Here is a 19,607-nt window from a genome sequence, read left to right on the forward strand (position 1 = left end):
AAAATTTTTTAAAAGAACAAAAATTTTGACTTTTGGGTATATTACTATCTTTAACCAAAAGTCAACTTATATATAGGTCATTTAATCCATGTATCAGAACACTTTTTTTAAAAAAAGATTTTTATTGATTTTTAGAGAGGGAGGGAGGGGAGAGAAATACCCATCAATCGGCTGCCTCCTGCACACCCCCTACTGGGGATCAAGCCTGCAACCGGAGCAGGTGCCCTGACCAGGAATCTAACCGTGACCTCTTGGTTCATAGGTCAATGCTCAACCACTAAGCCATGCTGGCTGGGCTTAGAGCACTTTTGAAACCATATGAAAGCTCAGGTCACAGGTCCACTTAAGTCACGAGTGGCTGTGGGCACAGGCTGAGCCCTGAGCTCTGTCCCTCTGGGTTGGGGGCCGAGGGAAGGCTGAGCTCCAAGTGCCCACAGAGGACAGCGACCCGATTGACAACCCAACCCCAAATAGAAACCTGGACGGTGCCCTCTCCCACCACAATCCAGGGCCCTCACTCCTCTTTCTCTCCAGCCCGCACCCTATTCTGCTCCTCTAGTGGCCTCTCAGGTCAGCCCTCTGCTCAGTGCTTCCCTGACCTGCCACCTGTGGTGCCCCCGGCCACCGCCCCATCTCTCCTTCACTCCCGGCCCAACCAATGTCTGGTGCTCTGATTCTTCAGTTCTTTTCCAAGATGAGGAGGCTGGAGCAGGAGAGAAGGGGCCAGGTTCTGGTGAGTTCTGTGGCTTTTGGATGATTCCAGACCCTACATTCTGTGACTGGCTTCGAAGCCTTGATGTGTGGACCTGACAAGTCAGCCAGGCTGTGCCAGACTGAGGCTCAGGGCCCCAGGCAGTGCCAGGACAGGCCCTCATGTCCATTTTATAGAGAGGAAAATTGAGGATGGGAGAGCAAAGACACCCCAAGAAGCCAGATCAGCAATAGCTGGACAACACCTGAGCTATGTCCACCACCAGAGACAGTCCTCAGGCTCCCCAGTGGGAAAGAAATGTCAACACAATGTCAAGCACAAAGAAGCCTTTATTGGCTCATGAATAGGAATGATGGGCTGGACTGGCATGGAGATGACATGTCAGGGCTGTCTCTCCTCTTGTGCAGGTGCCGGGGTTGGGCATCAGACCCAGGCCCCTACAGACTTGGACGCCCCAGTCCTGATTACAATGTCCTGGGAAGGGCTCTGAGCTGATCACACTCCTGCCTCCTGGGCCACTATCCAGGTCAAAGGGTGCCCTGGGGAGGGACATGGTTGGCATGAGGGATAAGTGGGCCCTTGAAGCAGCAGGGCAGCCAGAGCCTGCCCCTGAGGGCAGCACCCCAACCTGCGTCTGCCAGGACAATTGGCTAAGGCACTGTGGCTGGGCTGTGTTGTGTTCGATGGTCACAAATGTGCCAGGGACCCCGACCCTCTCTGTACATGTGGCAGACAGAATGTGGCTACTTTTTCCTCCGGGAGGTCTGAGAGCCACTGTTGTGGTTGTTGGTGGCTGGAGCAGCCTGGTCAGTGGCAGCTCCCGGGTCCTTCTTGGGTGCTGGCCTGTGTTTCTCCTCCCTGGGGGGAGGGGAGGACCGGGGCCCCAGAAGGGCCTGCATGACCCTAATGGCTCCCACTGTGAGGATGAGTCCCCAGAGCAGAGTAGGGGCTTCCAGGGAAAACAGCTGTTTCCGTACCCAGTGGAGGGCGTGGGCAAGACTGTTGTTGGAGCTGCGGGCCCTGCGTGGGCTCTTGTCCTGTGGGGGCAGGATTGAGGGTGGTGAACAGGGGTCATCCCTGTGGGTGGAGGTGATCCTTGCCACCTCCCCCAGCCTAACTAATCCTTCCTACCTGGAGGCCAAACTGCCTGAGCAGTGAGTCCAGCTTTGGGTCCCCCAGGGACACAGGTGGAAAGAACTCCTCTACCCACTGGCGTCGCCACCACTGGCTGTAACAGGACGGGGTGTTCAGGAGGCATGGAACCCCTAGCCCCCCCCCCCCCATGCCCCAGCCTTACCTCTGCTCTCCAGGCTGTGAGAACCAGTACTTGTAGCGATGGGCCCGCACGTAGGTGGGTGGCTGCTTATGGAAGGGGTACCTGGCCACGTCGTTCTGGATAAGGCGGATCACTGTGGGGGGGATCACTAAGCAGGCTCAGCTAGTTGCTCCCTCAGACCTGCCCACAAGCCCCCCCAGTAAGCCCAGACCCTTTGCACCTGGCCTCACCTGGCTCACTGCCCTGCAGCAGGCAGAGCACCAGGCTCGTGAACCACGGGCTGTGCGTGTGTGGGCCCAGGGCTGCAAACCACATCTGCCAATCAAGGCGCGGCTGGTGGGGCACCACAACTGGGGGCGGCCGGCTCACGTTCCCAGGCTTGTACATGAACTCAATCTCCTGCGTGCCAAGCCCAGCCGGGTTGTGAAGGTAGCTGGACCCAGGTTCTCCACCCTTCCTCCCCCCCAACCCTATCCCGGGGTTCCTCGCCCATGGAGCACTCACTGTCCACTGGTGCCCGTCATAGCTGCCCTCCAGCACCACCTCAGGCCGCCCACCCAGACCGGTCATCCGTCGGAAGAGGCCATAGGAGTTGGCCAGCTGCAGGTGCTCCACGGTCCCAAACAGGCTGTGTGCCCCAGTCCAGAGGCGCCCATGGGTGGAGGGCTCCATGTAGGAGTATGGCACCTGGAGGCAGGTGGGCAGAGGCTCAGCGCTGCTCCTCCAGCACCCTCCTAATCCCCTTTCCTGGTCCCCTGTGAAGTGTTACCCACCAGGCTGACCAGGAACATGGCCACGGTGGCAGCGCCAAAGATGGACAGCTGGACTGCAGTACAGAGCTGCCGGAGCCACCCTCGCACCTGGGTCCACCTGGGGGTTGGAAGCCAAGTGCAGTCAACCCTGCTCTGCACAGCTCTACAGCCCTCCCACCCCACACCTGCATATACCTCCAGAGGGCAGCTAGCAGTTCCCAGGCGAGGGAGGCGCCCCCCAGCCACATGGTAGGCAGGGTCACCATCTTCAGCCACTGGGAGAACTGGTGGAAGGTGAAGGCTGTGGAGGAAGGGGTGTGAGGACGGCCATCCAGTCCAGCCCCTGCCCTCTGGCATCCAGCTGGCACTCACTGGTTCTGGAGTGGACGGTGTGCTGCTCCCAGTCAACCTTCAGGCCAAAGTAGTGCACGGTGCCATAGGCCAGCAGCCCATAGACAGTCAGTTCCAACAACAGGCCCAGCAGGCCCAGCAGGGCCTTGGGCCAGGCTGCAGGGCAAGACAGTGGTGGTCAGCTGGGAACAGGACTGGAGGATGGGTAGTCGGGGGACTGGGGAGCTAGAGGAGAGGCCAGTGGGGTCTACCGAGGGAAAGAGACACCCTGATTGTAGCGCAGCTGGCGAGTGAAGACCACTGGCTGTCAGGACAGGTGACACTCACAGGCAGGTGTCTTTTTGTGGCGGCTGTTGCCAGACTCGGCAGCCAGGTGCTTGTCATCCAGAAGGGAGGTGGTAAGCACCATGGTGAGCAGGTTGAAGAAGTTGTAGTTACCAGTGATGATAATCAGGACTTGCAGCAAGACCTGGGGGAGGGTCTGTGCTCAGTCTCTGGATGATGGCCCCCTGCCTAGGCCCTTCAGAGCCTGCACCCCACACCTAGGTCTCTCCTGCTGGCATCCCGCCCCCTCTTCAGTATCTCCTGGCCTCTGTTCTGTCCCTTTTGCTCATACCGACCATGGCTCCCCAACATCACCTGGAGAAAACCCAAGCTCAGTACACCTCATGCCCCTGCTGACCTGAGTCTGACATCCTCTTGCAAGGCTGTGCTCTGCCCACAGGCACACCCTCACACCTGGAGCTCATCAGGCCCTCTACCCACAAGGCCTCCTAACTGCCAGCAGTGGCTACCCTGTCCCCACCAGGACCCACCAGGTAGTGCAGAAGATAGCCATGTCCTGCCTGTCTCCTGATGGCTGGTGGCCTACTCACCTGGGAGTAGAAGGCAGCCAGACGTAGGCGGCGAGCAGGGGCAAAGAACAGAGGGGGCACCGCGATCTCGATGAGGAAGGTGGCCACCACGCTGAGCTTGTGCAGCCAGACAGGCAGGTGGTGGGCAAACCAGGAGGCAGGCGTGGGCAGGCACTGCGTCTCGTAGTGGTAGGTGAGGGCTGCAGGTGACAGTGGGTGGTCAGGGTTGGGCAGAGCCCCCAAGACTGCCCCAGGTGTAGGCTGGGACTCTCACCAGTGAGCCCCCACCACGCGGGGCAACGGCTGGTCAGCTTGACCACACCCGAGGCGAACATGAGGCGAAACAGCAGCCAGCGCACGAGCCAGAAGGGGAGGCCTTCGTGGGGTGAGGCCCCAGCTAGCCTGCCCTGCAGGGGCTGCTTATGGTAGGGAGGCTGCCTCAGGGGGGCCACCAGCACAGCCAGGAAGCCAGTCTCCAGCAGCAGAGAATCCCTACGGGGAGAAGAGCACAAAGGGCCCCCTCCCCATCAAGGCTGCTCCCCTCAGAGGACTCTTCCAGGAGAGTCAAATACCCTCTGGCCCACCCTCCAGCCTCCTGAAGCCCCACACCCATCACTCACCACTGGAAATAAAGAAACACCTGGCCCACCTGCAGGGAGAAGAGCTGTCAGGGAGCAGGGGGTGTATGTCTGGGGAAGCAGGCAAGGCAGAGATGGGTGGGGAGGAGGGTAGAGATGGGGCTGAAGTGAGTTGGTGACAAGGTTCCCAGTGGTGGTAAAGGGGCAGCAGGCAGCCCCCACTTGCCTGGCAGACCGACAGGTAGGCGGCCCAGAGCAGCAGGTAGATGAGGCTGTGGCGCAGCTGGCGCAGCAGCAGGGCGCCGAGGGCCAGCAGGGTGCCTAGCAGACACAGCAGCTCCAGGCCCTGCGCGGTGTCCAGCCCCAGTCGCGGCGCCTCCCACAGCAGTGTCGGGGTGTCCCACAGCTGCTGCCAGGGCCCCTTGCCCTGCGGCCGCAGTGTCCTTCGTGCAGGAAGGATGCCCTCCGTGCCATACAGGCCTGTGGGAGGGCACGTCAGGGCCAGGTCCTGGGCGCTGTCCTGAGAGGCCGGACTTCCCCCACCAGTCAGGGCCTGCACACCTGATCCTCAGGGCAGCGCCTGCAGGCCTTCCCTGCCCACCCGGGTCAGGACTGCTGACTCTAACCCCAACAGGTCAGAACCTGCGGAGCGTCCCCTGCCCCAGGCCAGGCTCCCCACCCCACCCCCGCACTCCGCAGGCCAGGGTCTCCTACCGCGCGGAGAGCACGGCTCCCCTCTCCTCCAGGTTAGAGCCTAGGTCCTACCTGCCCACTGGGTCTGCACCCACCTACCTACGGGCTCTGTCCCTCGCCCCAGGTCAGAACCCGAACCCTACGGGAAACGGACCATTGCAAGGCCTCTGCCCCCCAAGCCCTGCATCCCGCAGGCCACGCACCGCAGCCTCCCATCCCACGCATCAGGGCCTGGACCTCATTCCCGCCCCCAGACAGCGGAGTGTCGGGCGGGGCGAGGAGAGGGCACCGGGCGCCGCTTGGGGGCGTCCCGCGCTCGGAGCGCTCACCCGGGATCTGCGTATAGAGGGAAGCGAAGGCGAACAAGAAGACGGCGGCCACGCCCTGGAGGAAGAGCTGCCGCGGGAGCCGGGAGCCCGCCATGTCCGCTACGCGGTCGGCTGGACGAGAGCCCAAGGGTCCGCCCGGCCCCGCCCCGCCCCGCCCCGTCCGCAGCAACTGCGAGTCCTGCCCCCGGCCCCGCCCCGCGTAGCACGCGCCCCGCCCCTCCCCGTCCCGTCGGCGGCAACTGCGAGTCCTGCCCCCGGCCCCGCCCCTAGTAGCGCGTGCCCCGCCCCGCCCCTCCCCCGCCAGGCCCCGCCCCACGTAGCACGTGCCCCCCACGTAGCACGTGCCCCGCCCCCCGCGGCTCTTCCGGCTCTCGTCCGCGGCGCGGCGCCCTGGTTCGGGCTAGCCGCCTGCGTCATGGGTGTGCGCGCGGCGTCGCGCGCTGACGTACTTTCCTGGGCGGGAACAGCAAAATGGCGCCAGAAGTAGTGGCGGGCTGAGGACACTGGCCCCCCTCGAAGTCGGTCCCGCGGTCCCCGGGCCGCTCCGGCCACTCCCGGACATGGAGGACGTGGAGGCGCGCTTCGCCCACCTCCTGCAGCCCATCCGCGACCTCACCAAGAACTGGGAGGTGGACGTGGCGGCCCAGCTGGGCGAATATCTGGAGGAGGTGAGGGCGGCCCGGGGGCGTGGCGGCGGGCGGGGCGCCGGGCCGGGGGCGGCGGGGCGGCGGCGCACCTCTGCGTCCGTGCGGCAGGCGCTCCGGCCGCGCTCGTCCTCAGGCTCGTGTCTTTTCCCCCAGCTTCGTCACTGCCTCCCGGATCGTCCCTGTTAGATTAGCCGGGAGCTGTCATTGCAGGTCGCTCGCTGCCCACCAGCGAGCTGTGAAACCGACTTAGTAGGTGGTGACCAGCATTTTTTTCTAATGTAACAGGATAGGGTTTATGTGCGTGTTTGGGTGTTTGAGAGATCCGGATCAGGATGTAGAGATTTCTTTCTTCTTTAAAATTTGTTTTTAACTGTGATCGACATACGATACTGCGTTAGCTTGAGGCGCACCCCAGTGCGAGGAGCTGTCCGCTCCGTTTCTGCACTTTACTTTCAGCCTTCCGTCCTGGACTGCTCGTGCCTCCATCATCAGGGACCTCCATCCTTCCAAACCGAGGGGACACTAGAAGTGTCATCTTGTTCAACTCAGCAGCATTTGTTGGGTCAACCGCTCCCTCCTTTTTGAAACAGGTTTGGGCGTTCTGAGAGGTCTGTCCAACCTCTCAGTGTCGAGCTCCTCAGGTGGGTCCTGGGCCATCTCCTTACCCGTTTCCACCTTAACATTCTCATTTATTTCCGTGATTTCAAATCTCACCTGTATGAGGACAGCTCCCAGGTTTATATCTCCACCCAGGATATTTCCTCTGAATCTATTTTGTGTATTCAGCTACTCATTTGACATTCTACTTAGATGTCACAAGGCATCTGAGATTTAATATACTGAAAGTGGAGCTCTTTATTTTCCTGCACAGATCCCAGTCTTCCTGATCTTGGTGAATGGCACCACTATTCAACCAAAGGTGGAAGCTAAGAGCTGTTCTAGTGAAACCCCACACTTGATCCAGTCCACCCATGAAGTCTGTCAGTTACACCACCAGTATTTCACGTGAATCCATCTGTTCTCCTTTTTCTGTGGCCCAGGTCAGATTCACGTAAAACCTCCCTCCTTCCTGGGCTCCCTGCCACTGCTTTTGGCTCCATCCAATTCATACTCCATCCAGCAGGAAGCGTGACTCTTAGAAATTTAAAGTTTTTTTGTGTGTTTTTTTAATATATCTTTATTGATTTCAGAGAGAGGGAGCGAGAGGGAGAGAGAGATAGAAACATCAATGATGAGAGAGTCATTGATCGAGCCCACAACCCAGGCATGTGCCCTGACCGGGAATCGAACCGCGATCTCCTGGATCCTAGGTGGATGCTCAACTGCTGAGCCACGCCTGGCCGGGCCTTAGAAATCTAAACTAGGCTGAAGCACTGCCCTGCCTAACACCCCTCAGTGGCTTTCCATTGCTCTCAGAATAAAATCCAAGCTTCGTCCTCTGAATCTGGTCCTGCTTGTTACGTCAGTCTTTACTTGGGCTCTTCACTGGTGTTTTCGAGCCAGTCAACCTACAGGTCCTGAGCTCGTTCTTGGCCGAGGGTATTTATATTTTCTGTTCCTACTGGGGCGTATTCACCCAGTTGTTGTGTTGCGTATTTTTTTTTAGACTATCTTATCTTTTATGTCTCAGTGTAAACGTGAGCTGACTATCCTATTTAAAATAGTTCTCTCTGTCATAGTACGTTATGTACTTCAGAATGTTTACCACTAGCTATAAACTTCTTTATGGTCTATTTCCACCCTAGAATGTAGATTCTTCAAGGGTAGGGACCATGCTTATGCTCTTTTCCATTTGCTTATTAGAATGTCCAGCACTTAGCAGGTACAGAATATGTGTTTGTTAAATGAACACTTGATATGACTACGGATCTCTGCTTGGACACACACTCTGCAGAGAAAATGCAGAGAGCTGAGAACTGTGCTGGGTGGGGCTACTATGGACTCAGGTTTCAAGCAGGGTGCTTGGGGATGCCTGATGAATCTACTTCCTGCTTCATATGTCTGCTCTTTCAAACCTTCTCCACCCCCCCCATCCTGATTTCTAGTTTTGTCTTTTTTCTTTCATTTTCTATATAGTTATTAGAATGTTTTGTGTGTTTTTTTTTAAACAGATCTTGTTATATTGCTATTTTCTTTCATCCACTTATTTACTCATTGTTGAGTGGCTGTATGCTAAGGACCTGTTAAACCTTGAGAAAATAGTGGCAGGCACACAATAGTCCCTGCTTCACTCTTGTGGGAGAGGGTCAAGTAAACACACGTGTTGTGATAAGTATCACACATTCGGTACTTGCTGTTGCCAAGCCCTGTTTTGTGTACTTTATACATGTACGGTGGAACCTCCGTTCTCAAACTAAATTCTTTCTGGAAGGCAATTCAAAAACCTAAGCATTTTTTCCCATTAGAAATAATGTAGATTGGATTAACCTTTTCCAGACCCCCAAATGATTCCCTGTTTTAACCTTTCTTATATACAGTACATGTCTAATGTACTGTTTAACCTATAGACACTTTAAAAGCAGAAAGGACATGCCCAGCTGGCGTGGCTCAGCAGACCTATGATCCAGGAGATCAAGATTCGATTCCTTATCAGGGCACATGCCTGGGTTCTGGGCTCGATCCCCAGTAGGGGGCGCGCAGGAGGCAGCTGATCAATGATGCCTCTCTCATCATTGATATTTCTCTCTCCCTCTCCTTTCCTCTCTCTCTGAAATCAGTAAAAACATACTTAAAAACGTAAATAAAAACAGGACATGAAATGTAAATGAAAACTTAACAAAAAGGAAATGAAATTACAGTAAAAAATGAAAAATTAATAATAATAAGCAGCAACAAAAGCAAAAAACACACAAAAATATCCACAGCACAATATCCTGAGGTATTAACAGCAGTAAACTGACTCACACTCTCGAATTCTCTCCTTTTTTTTGTCACCTGAGGGACAAGTTACTGATCACACAGGTGTCAGCATGAAAAGGTTGTCAGGTTGAGAAGCAAATTTTTCAAGATGGGAGACCTTCGAGAACTGAGGCTTGACTGTAAACTCATTTAATCCTCGTAAAAGCCTTACTAGTATAGGTATTAGTTCTCCAGAGAGGTTAAGTGACATGCACAAAGTCCTCGCTAGCAGGTGGCAGAGTAGAGCCCACACTCCTCACCACTATGTGTCTTTGTGCAGTCAACAAACTGGTGAGCGGTTTGAAAGAAAGGTTGAGATCTACATGGCGAGCTGATTGGGGGGCCTCACTTTGTTTGGGATGAGGAGTGGCTTAGTCATAGTGAGCAGAACAACGATCCAGGTACAGAGAACAGCCAAGGTTCTGAGGCGGAAAAGTGCTCAGTTCAGTGGAGGACCAGGCTGTGCAGCGAGCGGGGGAGGGAGGGCCACTGGAGAGGGAAGCTGGTCAGCGTGGAGGGCTCTGGTTAGGATTTCAGGTTTTTTCCTAAGAGGCAGAAAGCCATTAGGGTTGAGTACAGTGATGTAGCCCAACTTATGTCTTAGACCTGCACAGACTGACGTGTGAGAGTAGATTGGAGGGAAGTGAAAGGCTGGAAGGACGGCTGTCACCATGGACAGGAACAGTCAGGTCAGGGTGGAGCAGGGGGCTGGGCGTGGGATGAAGGGGGGAGGAGTGAGAGAACGGGGAGGGAGCTGAAACCCTGGGTTTCTGGGCAGGTGGTTTGGGGAGGGGATCTCTAGAGCTTAGCATGGACCTGTTTCATTGTGAATTTCGGGTAAGGCATCCACATGGTATTTGAAGGAGGCAGTTGGACATACAGGTTTGGGCATAGACGGGAGGTCCCACCTGGGAGCATGCATTTGGGAGTCATTAGGAGGAGAATGGAGTGTGAGGTCCTGGGAGTGGGCAACCAGCCACGGCTAGGGTGTCACTGAGGAGAAGGGCCACCTCTGCAGCTCATGTTCCCTTTTTTCAGGCATAGGTCAGTTCACTTGGCACTTTCTGGCTGTCATGCTCCAGTTTCCTCTCCCTCCCCCGCTGACCTGACCAGCTAACTCCCTCTGTCCTCCAGGAATTAGTAGAAGCTGCCCCTTGGTGGAGTCCTCCCAGACTCCCCTTCTTGGTGCCACCCTAGGGACTGATATCTTGCCTCACTCCCCAGCACGCCCTGCGCTTTGGACATATTTACATAGTACTCATTGTCCTAAATGGCTGAATCTTGTCAGCAAAATGCTTTTGGGTAGTGGTTGCTCTTCCTGAAAAACCATTCCCTTCATCTGGGAAACTGGACCACAAAGGATATCTGTCCATCTTTTAGGCTTAGCTCTGACGTCACCACTTTGCTCATCAAACATTTATTGGGCACTGGCATCAGGCACTGAGCTAAAGGCTGGAATTACCCTGATGCTGCTCACAGTGCACTGAGGTAGGAGACTCACGTGTGACCAGACCACCCTAATGGTGGCAAGAAGCCTGAGGGAGACTGCAGAGGAGTTCACAATGGGCCTGGCTAGGGTGGGTGTTCCAGGCAAAGAGCCTGACAAACGGAAGGGCTTTGGAGTGCTGTTGGCTGAGGACCACAGGAGGGGCCAGGTTGCGGGGAAGGTCCTGTGTGCAGTATGGAGATAAAAAGTCTGGGGATGGCCCTGGCTGGTGTGGCTTGGTTGGCTGAGTGTCGTCCAGTGCACAGAAAGCTTGCTGGTTTGATTCCTGGTCAGGATCAGGGCACATGCCTGGGTTTCAGACTCGATCTTAGGAGGGGGTATGCAGGAAGCTTAGGAGAGAGCACTGTGCTGCATGGGTTTGGGAATTGTTAGCATATGGTCAGGGAACACCGACACTTAAGAGATGATAGGAGCAGGGTTCAGGGGTCACAGAGGAAGGAGGACGACTCACTTGCAAGTGTTTCTAAGACCCGCGCATTTCGTCTATCTTCCCCATCTGAGGTCCCCTTCTTTTCCCAGGGTGTGGGGTCTTCCTGTACGAGTCAGCCCTTCCTTGGATGGGTGCAGCATGGGGCCCCTTCAGCAGGGAGCTGGTGTGCAGTGCTGGCTGTGTGGTTTGCACAGTCTTGGGGTCTCCCCTCAGCAGGCTCAGAGGTTACAGGAAGTAGGGAAAGCACAAAGACCCTCCCCAAGCAATGGACGTGTGAGCCCCAAGCAGAGCTAGAGCTGTCAGTCTGAGGGGCTGCTCGTCGTGGTGATGGGCTCCCTGGGCCAGAGGTGCTGGGAGGGGGTGGGGTGTCAGGTGGGCAGCCCTGGGAGAAGTGTGCACATGCTTGGCTCCCCGCTGACCTGGTTTTTGTGTCTTGCAGCTGGACCAGATCTGCATTTCTTTTGACGAAGGCAAAACCACAATGAACTTTGTGGAGGCAGCACTGCTGATCCAGGGCTCTGCCTGTGTCTACAGTAAGAAGGTGGGCGCCTCAGCCGCTGGTCTGGGTGTTTCAGTGTCCAGCAGGACCAGGGTCCTCTGCTGCTGGGGCAGGTGGCAGGCTCACCCCATCTCTGACCTGCCTTGCCAGCCCCTCCTGTCTCCTTCCCAGATTCCTCGCCACCTTTCCCACTGAACAAAAGCTTAGATTTAAAATTGCAGGGCCTGCTTCTAAACATCCGAAAACGTGCAGGAGAGCCCCATGCTACAGAGAACCATCCAGAGAACCATGGTATTTGCGGGTGTTGTGGAATAAGAAGAAAAGCAGAAGGGCGGGAGCACCGTGGGGAAACCAGCGTTCGGGGAGTGCGAGCAAGACAGGGAAGCCAGGGCTAGGTAACTGAGAAAATGTCCTGGCAAGGAAATCAGAGCAATAGAGAATTTCCAGGGGAAGAAAAATGACCAAAAATGTTGAGTTCAGTGAATTGGACCCATACACTAAAGATTTTCAAGTATCTCCTGGGTCTGCAGTTAGGAGGTCACCAGGGATTTGGTGAGAGGAGGGCCCAACTGTTGGTGGAAGGGAAATACGGAGGTGTGAGAACGTGCTCAAGGTCAGCATGGTCTCTTAAGAAATTTTATTGAAAAGGGGAGGCAAGAGACCCGGCAGTAACTAAAGCTGTGTTTCTCTACCCAGGCTGCAGTCCCAATAGTGACCAGTGGCTGGACCTTACGCAGCCTGATTAAATCAGAACTGGGGGTGGTGGTGCAGGCAGCAGGATTTCTTAACACATCCTCAGTGACAGTGGGGATTGAAAACCATGGAGCTAAACCGTAAAAGGGCAGCTGGGGAAGTGGGGCCAGGAGGAAAGGGAGCAGGGAGAAAATGGGTGAACAGAGCCCCAGAAGTGAGGACTCTGGTCAGGGACGGCTGCGCCTCATCCCAGGAGACTGAGGGGTACATAAATATTGATGAAGAGAAGTTGGGTGCAGGGACTTGGGGAGTTGATGCCTAAGGCCCCGATTTCCGTAATAGAGAATATAAGTCAGCTACTGAGAGTCAGTTACTGGATAGGAAATTTGGAGAGTGAAATTTGGCAAAAGTTGAGTATTTGCTGAGGAGAATGCAAAATAAAAGATGAACGGAAAGTGTTGGTGGTCTGATGGAGACTAAGTGCACCTGCTGTTTCAGGGGTGCCAGGGGTGCTTTGCTGTGACCTCCAGCGGGCTCAGTGTCCCCTGGTGGGGGCAAGGAGAGGGGACCACAGTGCTGATCCAGAGTTTGTGCTTTAGGGGGTAGAGGTAGGAGTTAAAAGAGCTGTGAGGAGCTCACTGCCATGGTCCAAAGCAGACAGAAGGGACAGTAGTCTGATTGTAGTCTAACTGGCATGGGACACAATACATGTGCCTCTGGGCACCACAGGGTGTTAAGACAGTCTAAGATTTTATTGCTTTTGTCCTTGATAATCCTATTGAATTGAATTCCTTTTTCCTGTGTTTGTCCTAAGAAGGAATGTCTGCAACTGACTTTGAAAGCACAGATACAAGGTGAACTGGTAGACTGGTAGATGGGCAGATATGTGATGAGGCGGGAACCACAGGATGTCTACTGGAATGAAGTCGAGGTGTGGGGCTGCAGGCTCTAGATCATTGGCTCAGCAGGGCTCTGAGTGCTGGGAATGGTTTGGATCTGTGCTGTCAGGTGGGGGAGCTGTTGGCTGCATGTGGTGACTGAGCCCTTGAACTGTGACTAGCGTGGCCAAGGAAATTTGAAAAAACAAATTTTTAAAAAAATCTTCACCCGAAGGTATTTTTCTTCTATTGCTTTTCAGAGAGAGCAGAAGGAAGGGAGGGAGGGAGGGAGGGAGAGGGAGAGAGAGAGAGAGAGGGAGAGAGGGAGAGAGAGCGAAACGTTGACGTGAGAGAGACCATCAATTGGTTGCCTCCTGCAACCCACCCCGACTGGGGCTGGGGATCCTACAACCAAGGTACATGCCCTTGGCCAGAATTGAACCAGGACCCTTCAGTCTGTGGGCCAGTGCTCTAACCACTCAGCAGAACTGGCCAGGGCAGGAATTTTGAATTTTGAGTTCAATTAACTTTTAATTAATGTAGATGGTTCATAGACTCCTGGTACAGTCCTGGGCCCAGCACTGCCCCAGGCTGTTGTGTTTCTGAGTCTGAGCTTATGTCTTTTTAAATTAAGAAAAATGTTTTTATTTTTATTTTGAGAGTACATTTATTAAAGCTGCAGACAGTGAAACAAGGAAGGCCTTAGGACAAAAGAAGCAACAGGAGAGAGTCAAGGCAGGGCTGCTTTGGCTCACTGTGAAATAAAAATCACAGTGAAAGAAGTGAGCCCAGATGGGCCTGCTGTCAGCTCACCGGAGAGTCGGAGAAAAGGGGGCCTTGGGGACAGGTTCAGGGCGTTAGCCCAGGATGAGCTACCGTTGCCCACTGCTTCCCTGGTTGCAAGTCTCATGGGGTCCCTTAGAGTTTAGGAGAGGCATGCCTGTAGGGGAAGAAGAGGGGAAAGAAGGGACAGGGAAAGATACCAGTGTGCTCCTAGGAGTGAGAGTGTGCCCTGAGTTTATTCTCTTACAAAATGAGGGTAGCAGTGGCACCCGATTCAGACTGAGATGAAGCCTGAAGCCCGGTCCGGTGTGTGCGGCAAACACTTAGAAAAGTTAATGTTTATTATTCCTGATAAATGGGGCCCATAGCATCAGGGCCCACTGTGTCTCTTGCTCACCACTGTATCCAGTGTTCAGTGCATGAAAGAAAAGTCCGGCCTAGCAGATGGGCTGTGCCCAGAGGAAATGGCCCAGAAGTAGCACGTGCGCCCACCCTGCTGGTGGGTGCTTTGTGGTCAGCATCTCCAAATCCTGACCCTCACCCTAAGGGTGGGGCCCCACGGTGGGCCAGGTGCCAGAGACTCAGGGGCTCATGGAGGTGGGCTGAGGCCATGGGAGGGAAAGGAGCCAGCATCCGGGCAGCTGTGCAGAGCTGCATGGGGTGCATGGTGGGATGCACAGCCTTGAGAGGGCTGCGCTTGCTGCTGTGGCAGTGTGGGGCAGAGAAGGGCTCAGCTGTTAGAGTAACTCGGTTCAACCAGAGAAGTACTTTTGGTGGCCACATTGGCAGGACTTGTGCCAGAGGTTTTGGAGGGGACAGTGGGCTTCTCTGTGCATGGACATCTGGGTTGGAAGGCTCTGGGGAGGGCCCTGAACATTGCAGGTCGGCTCCTTTCTGCATCCTCACTTCCTGCTTCCGGCCTCCAGGTTGAATACCTCTACTCGCTGGTCTACCAGGCCCTCGATTTCATCTCTGGCAAGAGGTGAGTCCAGGAGGTGTGAGCCCGGAGGTGGAAGCCTGTGGGTGTTCTGCGTGCGGCTCAGGAAGCCCCTGGAGCCTCCAGACACCCGTGCATTGATTCTTTCAGGCGGGCCAGGCAGCTCTCAGTGCAGGAAGACGGGACCAGTAGGGACGCCAGCTCCAGGGCCTCCCGGCAGGTGGAGGATGAGGTAAGGTTTCCTGGGCGCGTGGCTGCTGCCCGAGGTGCTTGCTGGGTGCTGCTGCTGAACCCTCCGTCTCCTCACAGTTCCTGTCACTGGATGACCTGCCTGACACCCGTGCTAATGTGGACCTGAGGAGTGAGCAGGCCCCCAGCGTGAGTGCCCCTCCCCCGTAGGTGTGGCTGGATGTAGCTGATAGGGGTGTTGGACTGTGTGGACATCCCACATGGGTTCCCCACCCAGAGCCCATGAGACCCACACTCACCCGCTCTCGGCCCCCGTGCAGGAGGTCGTCGTCGCCCCTCTCCTGCCTATGGCCCTGGTAGCCCTGGATGAGACAGAGAAAAACAACAACCCCCTGTACAGGTTCGGGCCTGGGCCTGGTGGGGGGAGGGGGCTGCCTGGGAAGGTCTCTGCAGTGGCTGTGTGTTTGCCAGCACAGCTGTCAGGGGGAGGTCCTGGCCAGTCGGAAGGATTTTAGGATGAATACGTGCATCCCTCACCCCCGAGGAGCCTTCATGTTGGAGCCGGAGGGCTTGTCCCCCATGGAGACACTGCTGCCGAGGAGGGGTGAGGGCTCGGGTGTGGGCCTGGTGGTAAGGAAGGGTCTTGGGGTTGGGCTCCTTGTTGAGTATCCTGTTCCTGCCAGCTCTGGTCCCTGGAGCTCCTCCCTTCTTGGTCACCTGCTGCACAGACCAGCCTGCTGGAGCAGGTCCTGCTGCCCCTTCCCCTATCTGCCCACAGCTGGCTCAGTCTAGGGTGCCTGGGTCCTGTTCCAGGGCTCTGCTCTCCCTCCCCAGCCCTGGCTCCTCTGGGCCCCTGGGAGGGTGTTCTGGAGGAGGGGCTGGGCTGACCTGTCTAACTCCTATCTCTTGCAGAGGCTGGGAGGGCTGAGGAGCAGCCAATGGAAGTCTCTGTGATCAGGAGTTCGGTCCCTATGCCCAGCATCTCCCCGGAGCCAGGTGAGAAGAGGTCATCCTGGTGGACTTGCAGGTGGGGGTGGGGACAGGACTTCGCTCAGGCAACCTAGCCCACCCTCCTCTCTACACCTGAGCTGGGGGAGGCATGGGAGCAATGAGACCTTGGAGCTGGCCCCATGCACCCAGGCCAGGCCTCGCCCCCCACTTGGCCCGCTGCCCTCTTTGCCCATTCCTAGGCCTCCTCTCTGGGCAGACACAGATGGCAGCATTTAAAGAGGAAAGTAGCTAAGAAGTGAAATGAACCAAACAACACAGCAGCACGTCAAGGAGAGTGTAAAATGCCATGCTATGTTCTCTGGGTCTACTGGACGAAGCCGAGACAGGGGATGGCCTCTCAGGCTCAGAGGGGCAGCCCTCCACCTGCTGTCTGGTCTTTGGGCTCCTTGGGGCTGACAGGTCTCTTGCTCCTCTGCCCAGGCACCTCTCCAGAAGGCCCGATGCCCGGAGGTGGGGGTGAGGATGATGATGCAGAAGGGGCGGCAGAGCTCCCTGAGGCCATGGCCCCTGAGGTCCCTCTGGAGCCCCAGGAGCCCAGGAGCCCGCAGCAGGTGGGACCCACACTGAGGCTTGCAAAGCTTGAGCCGTCAATTGGGCAGGGCCTGGGTTTGCAGCAGCCACTCGTACACAGGGAAGGCCATCCCATGGTCAGTGTGCTCCCATCATGGTCTCCGCACATCAGGGCAATGGGTGTGTCCTACACCCAGCCCTCTTGGGCAGCAGCTTTCACGCCCCTTCCCTCTCCCAGCAGAGCACCTGCTGTTCCTGTGGGGTGGGCTGGCGTCCAAGGTCTGAGCCCTGTGGTGCTCATGTAACCACCCAGGATGGTAGCTGGTCTCTGAAGCTGATCTGAGGGCAGGCTGCAGGAAGGGGTGCACCTGTAAGCCTTTGCTGCCTCCCTTGACCCCAGAGGGTGGGCTCTCTGCTCCAGCCCTAGAGCTAAGAAATCTTTTTTTGTATTACAAAGCAAACTTGGCATGTGTAGGAAAGTGTTAACATTTGCTCCTTTTGGCTAGTAGCTGCACGATGTTTATCGTGTCATTCTGTTGTTTTTTTCCCCATGACCACTAGTTTTACAGTTTGTGTGTTCTCCGAAGTTTTTCCCAAGTTAGTGGTTTTACTTTTTAGCCCTTGAAAGATTTTAAATTCCTGCCCCCAAAGAGGGTTCCTGCAGCATATTTGCCCCCAGAGCAGAGGGGTCATCCCTGAGACCCTTTCTTTGCAGAGCACTGTCCAGCCGAGGAGGTTCGAGCTGCGGGAGAGGCGGGAGGCCATGGAGCCTGTGTCCCAGCTGAAGGTGAGGTGGTGGGGCCCAGACCTCTGACCCCACTAGCAGAGAGGGTGTGCCTGAGGCCCTACCACCCATGTCTTCACTCCTGCCTGCCCAAGGCCCTTCCACCCTCAGATCCTGGGTTGTGTGTGGCCAGTCCTTCCCTGGCTGTCACTACACTCAGTGTTGGCTTTGGGGGGAGGGTGCGTGTTCTCCACTCTCCCCAAGTCTGCTTGTATTCTGTGCTTAGGAAACTCCAGACCCCTGGCAGAGCCTGGACCCCTTCAACTCCCTGGACTCTAAGCCCTTCAAGAAAGGTAATTGGGTGGAGGGACATCTACATCTGGTGTCTGGCTGGGTTCAAGGGGCACAGGTGGTGGGTGGGGTGTACCCTGTACCCCCATGGGGAGCCTGGTGAGGGCTGTGCTCCCTCATGTGATGGCTTCTAGAGGATGTGGGTGCTGTGATCTGCCCAGAGGCCTGCAGTTGTGCTCCCAGTCTGTTTGCCCCCAGGTAGGCCCTACTCTGTGCCCGCCTGCGTGGAGGAGGCTCCAGGACAGAAGCGCAAGAGGAAGGGTGCCACCAAGCTTCAGGACTTCCACCAGTGGTACCTGGCCACCTGTGAGTGGGTGTGTGGGGCTGGGCCAGGCCAGAGCAGGAGGGTGCAAGTGGGGCAGGAGGGGACTTGGCCTGGGTCCCGACAAACCAGTTCTCTTACAGATGCTGACCATGCTGACAGCAGGAGGCCCCGGAGAAAGGGCCCATCCTTTGCAGGTGAGGCTGGGGTATGTGTGCTTCTCTGAGGGGTAATGGCACCATGCTCTGCCTGCCTCCCATCTGCCTAGGGATGCCCAAGGCTTGGATGGATGGGTGCGCTAGGCAGGATATGGGAGCCCCCTCACGAGGTCTTTGTGTATAGACATGGAGGTTCTGTACTGGAAACACGTGAGGGAGCAACTGGAGACCCTCCGGAAACTGCAGAGGAGGGAGGCAAGTACTGGCCACTGTGGACCCCCTATGGCCCCTGGGGGTGGAGATAGCAGTGGCCTCACAGGTTCTCTGCACAGGTAGCTAAGCGCTGGCTGCCGAGGGCCCAGGAAGGGCTGTGGCCTGTAGAGGAGGACCGCCTGGAGGACTCCCTGGAGGAACTGGGGGCAGCAGGTGGGTGCATGCCAGGATGGGGGTGAAGGGGGTGCTCAGGACAGGCCCCTTCCTGAGCCTGTCCTCTGACCTGCCTCCTGCTGGGGCCACCTCATCTCCCAGCAGATGACTTTCTAGAGCCCGAAGAGTATGCAGAGCCCGATGGGGCAAAGCCCGGGGAAGCTGCAGACCTGGGTAGGTCTAGGAGTGGGCTGTTGGCCAGGTCGTCATGAGGGTCCCCTTTGAGGACAGGGGAGGGAGGAGAGGGTGTGGCCCACACCTCACAGCTGCCCCCCTTTTCCAGAAGCAGAGGCCATGCCAGCATCCCTGAGCTATGAGGAGCTGGTCCGAAGGAATGTGGTAGGCCCTAGTTGGAGTGGATGGGGAGCTGGGTGATGGGTCCCTGACAGAAGGCAGTAGCCCCTGGTCCTTCCCTAGGAGCTCTTCATCACCACATCTCAGAAGTTCGTCCAGGAGACGGAGCTGAGCCAGCGAGTCAGGGACTGGGAGGACAGCATCCAGCCCATGCTCCAGGAGCAGGTGCGATGGGCTGGGCCAGCTTCTGCTTGGGGACTGGACTCTGATGCCTTCAGGGTTTGCCTCAGGACCTTCCCTTCCCCCTTGTAGGAGCAGCATGTGCCCTTTGATATCCACATTTATGGGGACCAGATGGTCTCAAGGTTTAGTCAGCTCAACCAGTGGTGTCCCTTTGCGAAGTTGGTGGCTGGCCAGCCTGCCTTCGAGGTGTGTCGCGCCATGCTGGCCTCCCTGCAACTGGTGAGTGGCCCTGGGGGCCTGGGAGGGAAGCGGTCTCTGGGCTTTGCTGACCCTCTGTCCTTACAGGCCAATGACCACACAGTAGAGATCACCCAGCAGCCGGGGCTGGAGGCAGCTGTGGACACCATGTCCCTAAGGCTGCTCACACATCAGCGGGCCCACAAGCGTTTCCAGACCTACGCCGCCCCCTCTATGGCTCAGCCCTGAGTGGGAGCCCTGACCCCATGGATGTTGGGCACACACCTGCTCACTCCACGCTTGCTTCCTGGCTGGCCCAGCCTAATAAAGTGGTGTTGCCATCCCACCTGTCCCATTAAAAGCCTCCTGCTCTGTGTAGAGAAGATAGCTGCCCATCTCCAGCCAGCAGTCAGGTGCAGGGCCCCTTTTCTGCGATGGCCTCCAA

The 19,607-nt window shown here is 56.6% G+C and overlaps 2 protein-coding genes across 12 annotated transcripts; one reads left to right on the forward strand and one right to left on the reverse strand.

Annotated features, from left to right (window-relative positions):
* Positions 1 to 1,023: 1,023 nt before the first annotated feature.
* LMF2 (lipase maturation factor 2) lies at positions 1,024 to 5,688 on the reverse strand. Of its 3 annotated transcripts, XM_081127674.1 has the most exons (15): positions 5,546 to 5,688; positions 4,750 to 5,003; positions 4,566 to 4,594; positions 4,220 to 4,437; positions 3,967 to 4,145; positions 3,419 to 3,560; positions 3,113 to 3,247; positions 2,936 to 3,041; positions 2,762 to 2,858; positions 2,493 to 2,675; positions 2,219 to 2,387; positions 2,010 to 2,121; positions 1,844 to 1,940; positions 1,690 to 1,749; positions 1,024 to 1,251 (listed from the first exon to the last, which is right to left on the reverse strand). In XM_081127674.1, the coding sequence occupies exons 1-15, from the start codon at positions 5,637 to 5,639 to the stop codon at positions 1,240 to 1,242; spliced, it is 1,887 nt and encodes a 628-aa protein (XP_080983800.1). In that variant the 5' UTR covers positions 5,640 to 5,688; the 3' UTR covers positions 1,024 to 1,239. The 3 variants fall into 3 exon arrangements, with proteins under 3 accessions (XP_080983800.1, XP_080983799.1, XP_080983798.1); XM_081127673.1 differs by lacking the exon at positions 1,024 to 1,251 and having other exon boundaries at positions 1,369 to 1,749; XM_081127672.1 differs by lacking the exon at positions 1,024 to 1,251 and having other exon boundaries at positions 1,369 to 1,749; positions 5,420 to 5,688.
* Positions 5,689 to 5,900: 212 nt separating this feature from the next.
* Positions 5,901 to 19,508, forward strand: NCAPH2 (non-SMC condensin II complex subunit H2). Of its 9 annotated transcripts, none has more exons than XM_081128777.1 (20): positions 5,901 to 6,213; positions 11,467 to 11,568; positions 14,807 to 14,862; positions 14,968 to 15,049; positions 15,127 to 15,195; positions 15,327 to 15,406; positions 15,483 to 15,610; positions 15,919 to 16,002; positions 16,438 to 16,568; positions 17,243 to 17,314; positions 17,538 to 17,604; positions 17,801 to 17,908; positions 18,008 to 18,061; positions 18,207 to 18,277; positions 18,355 to 18,448; positions 18,551 to 18,622; positions 18,732 to 18,787; positions 18,866 to 18,967; positions 19,055 to 19,204; positions 19,271 to 19,508. In XM_081128777.1, the coding sequence occupies exons 1-20, from the start codon at positions 6,106 to 6,108 to the stop codon at positions 19,409 to 19,411; spliced, it is 1,827 nt and encodes a 608-aa protein (XP_080984903.1). In that variant the 5' UTR covers positions 5,901 to 6,105; the 3' UTR covers positions 19,412 to 19,508. The 9 variants fall into 9 exon arrangements, with proteins under 9 accessions (XP_080984903.1, XP_080984902.1, XP_080984906.1 ...); XM_081128776.1 differs by having other exon boundaries at positions 5,999 to 6,213; positions 18,207 to 18,281; positions 18,359 to 18,448; XM_081128780.1 differs by having other exon boundaries at positions 5,999 to 6,213; positions 18,207 to 18,281; positions 18,359 to 18,448; positions 18,735 to 18,787.
* The last annotated feature ends 99 nt before the right edge of the window (positions 19,509 to 19,607 follow it).

This window comes from Miniopterus schreibersii (genome assembly GCF_964146895.1).
Source record: "Miniopterus schreibersii genome assembly, chromosome: 2".
Classification (NCBI taxonomy): Eukaryota; Metazoa; Chordata; class Mammalia; order Chiroptera; family Miniopteridae; genus Miniopterus; species Miniopterus schreibersii.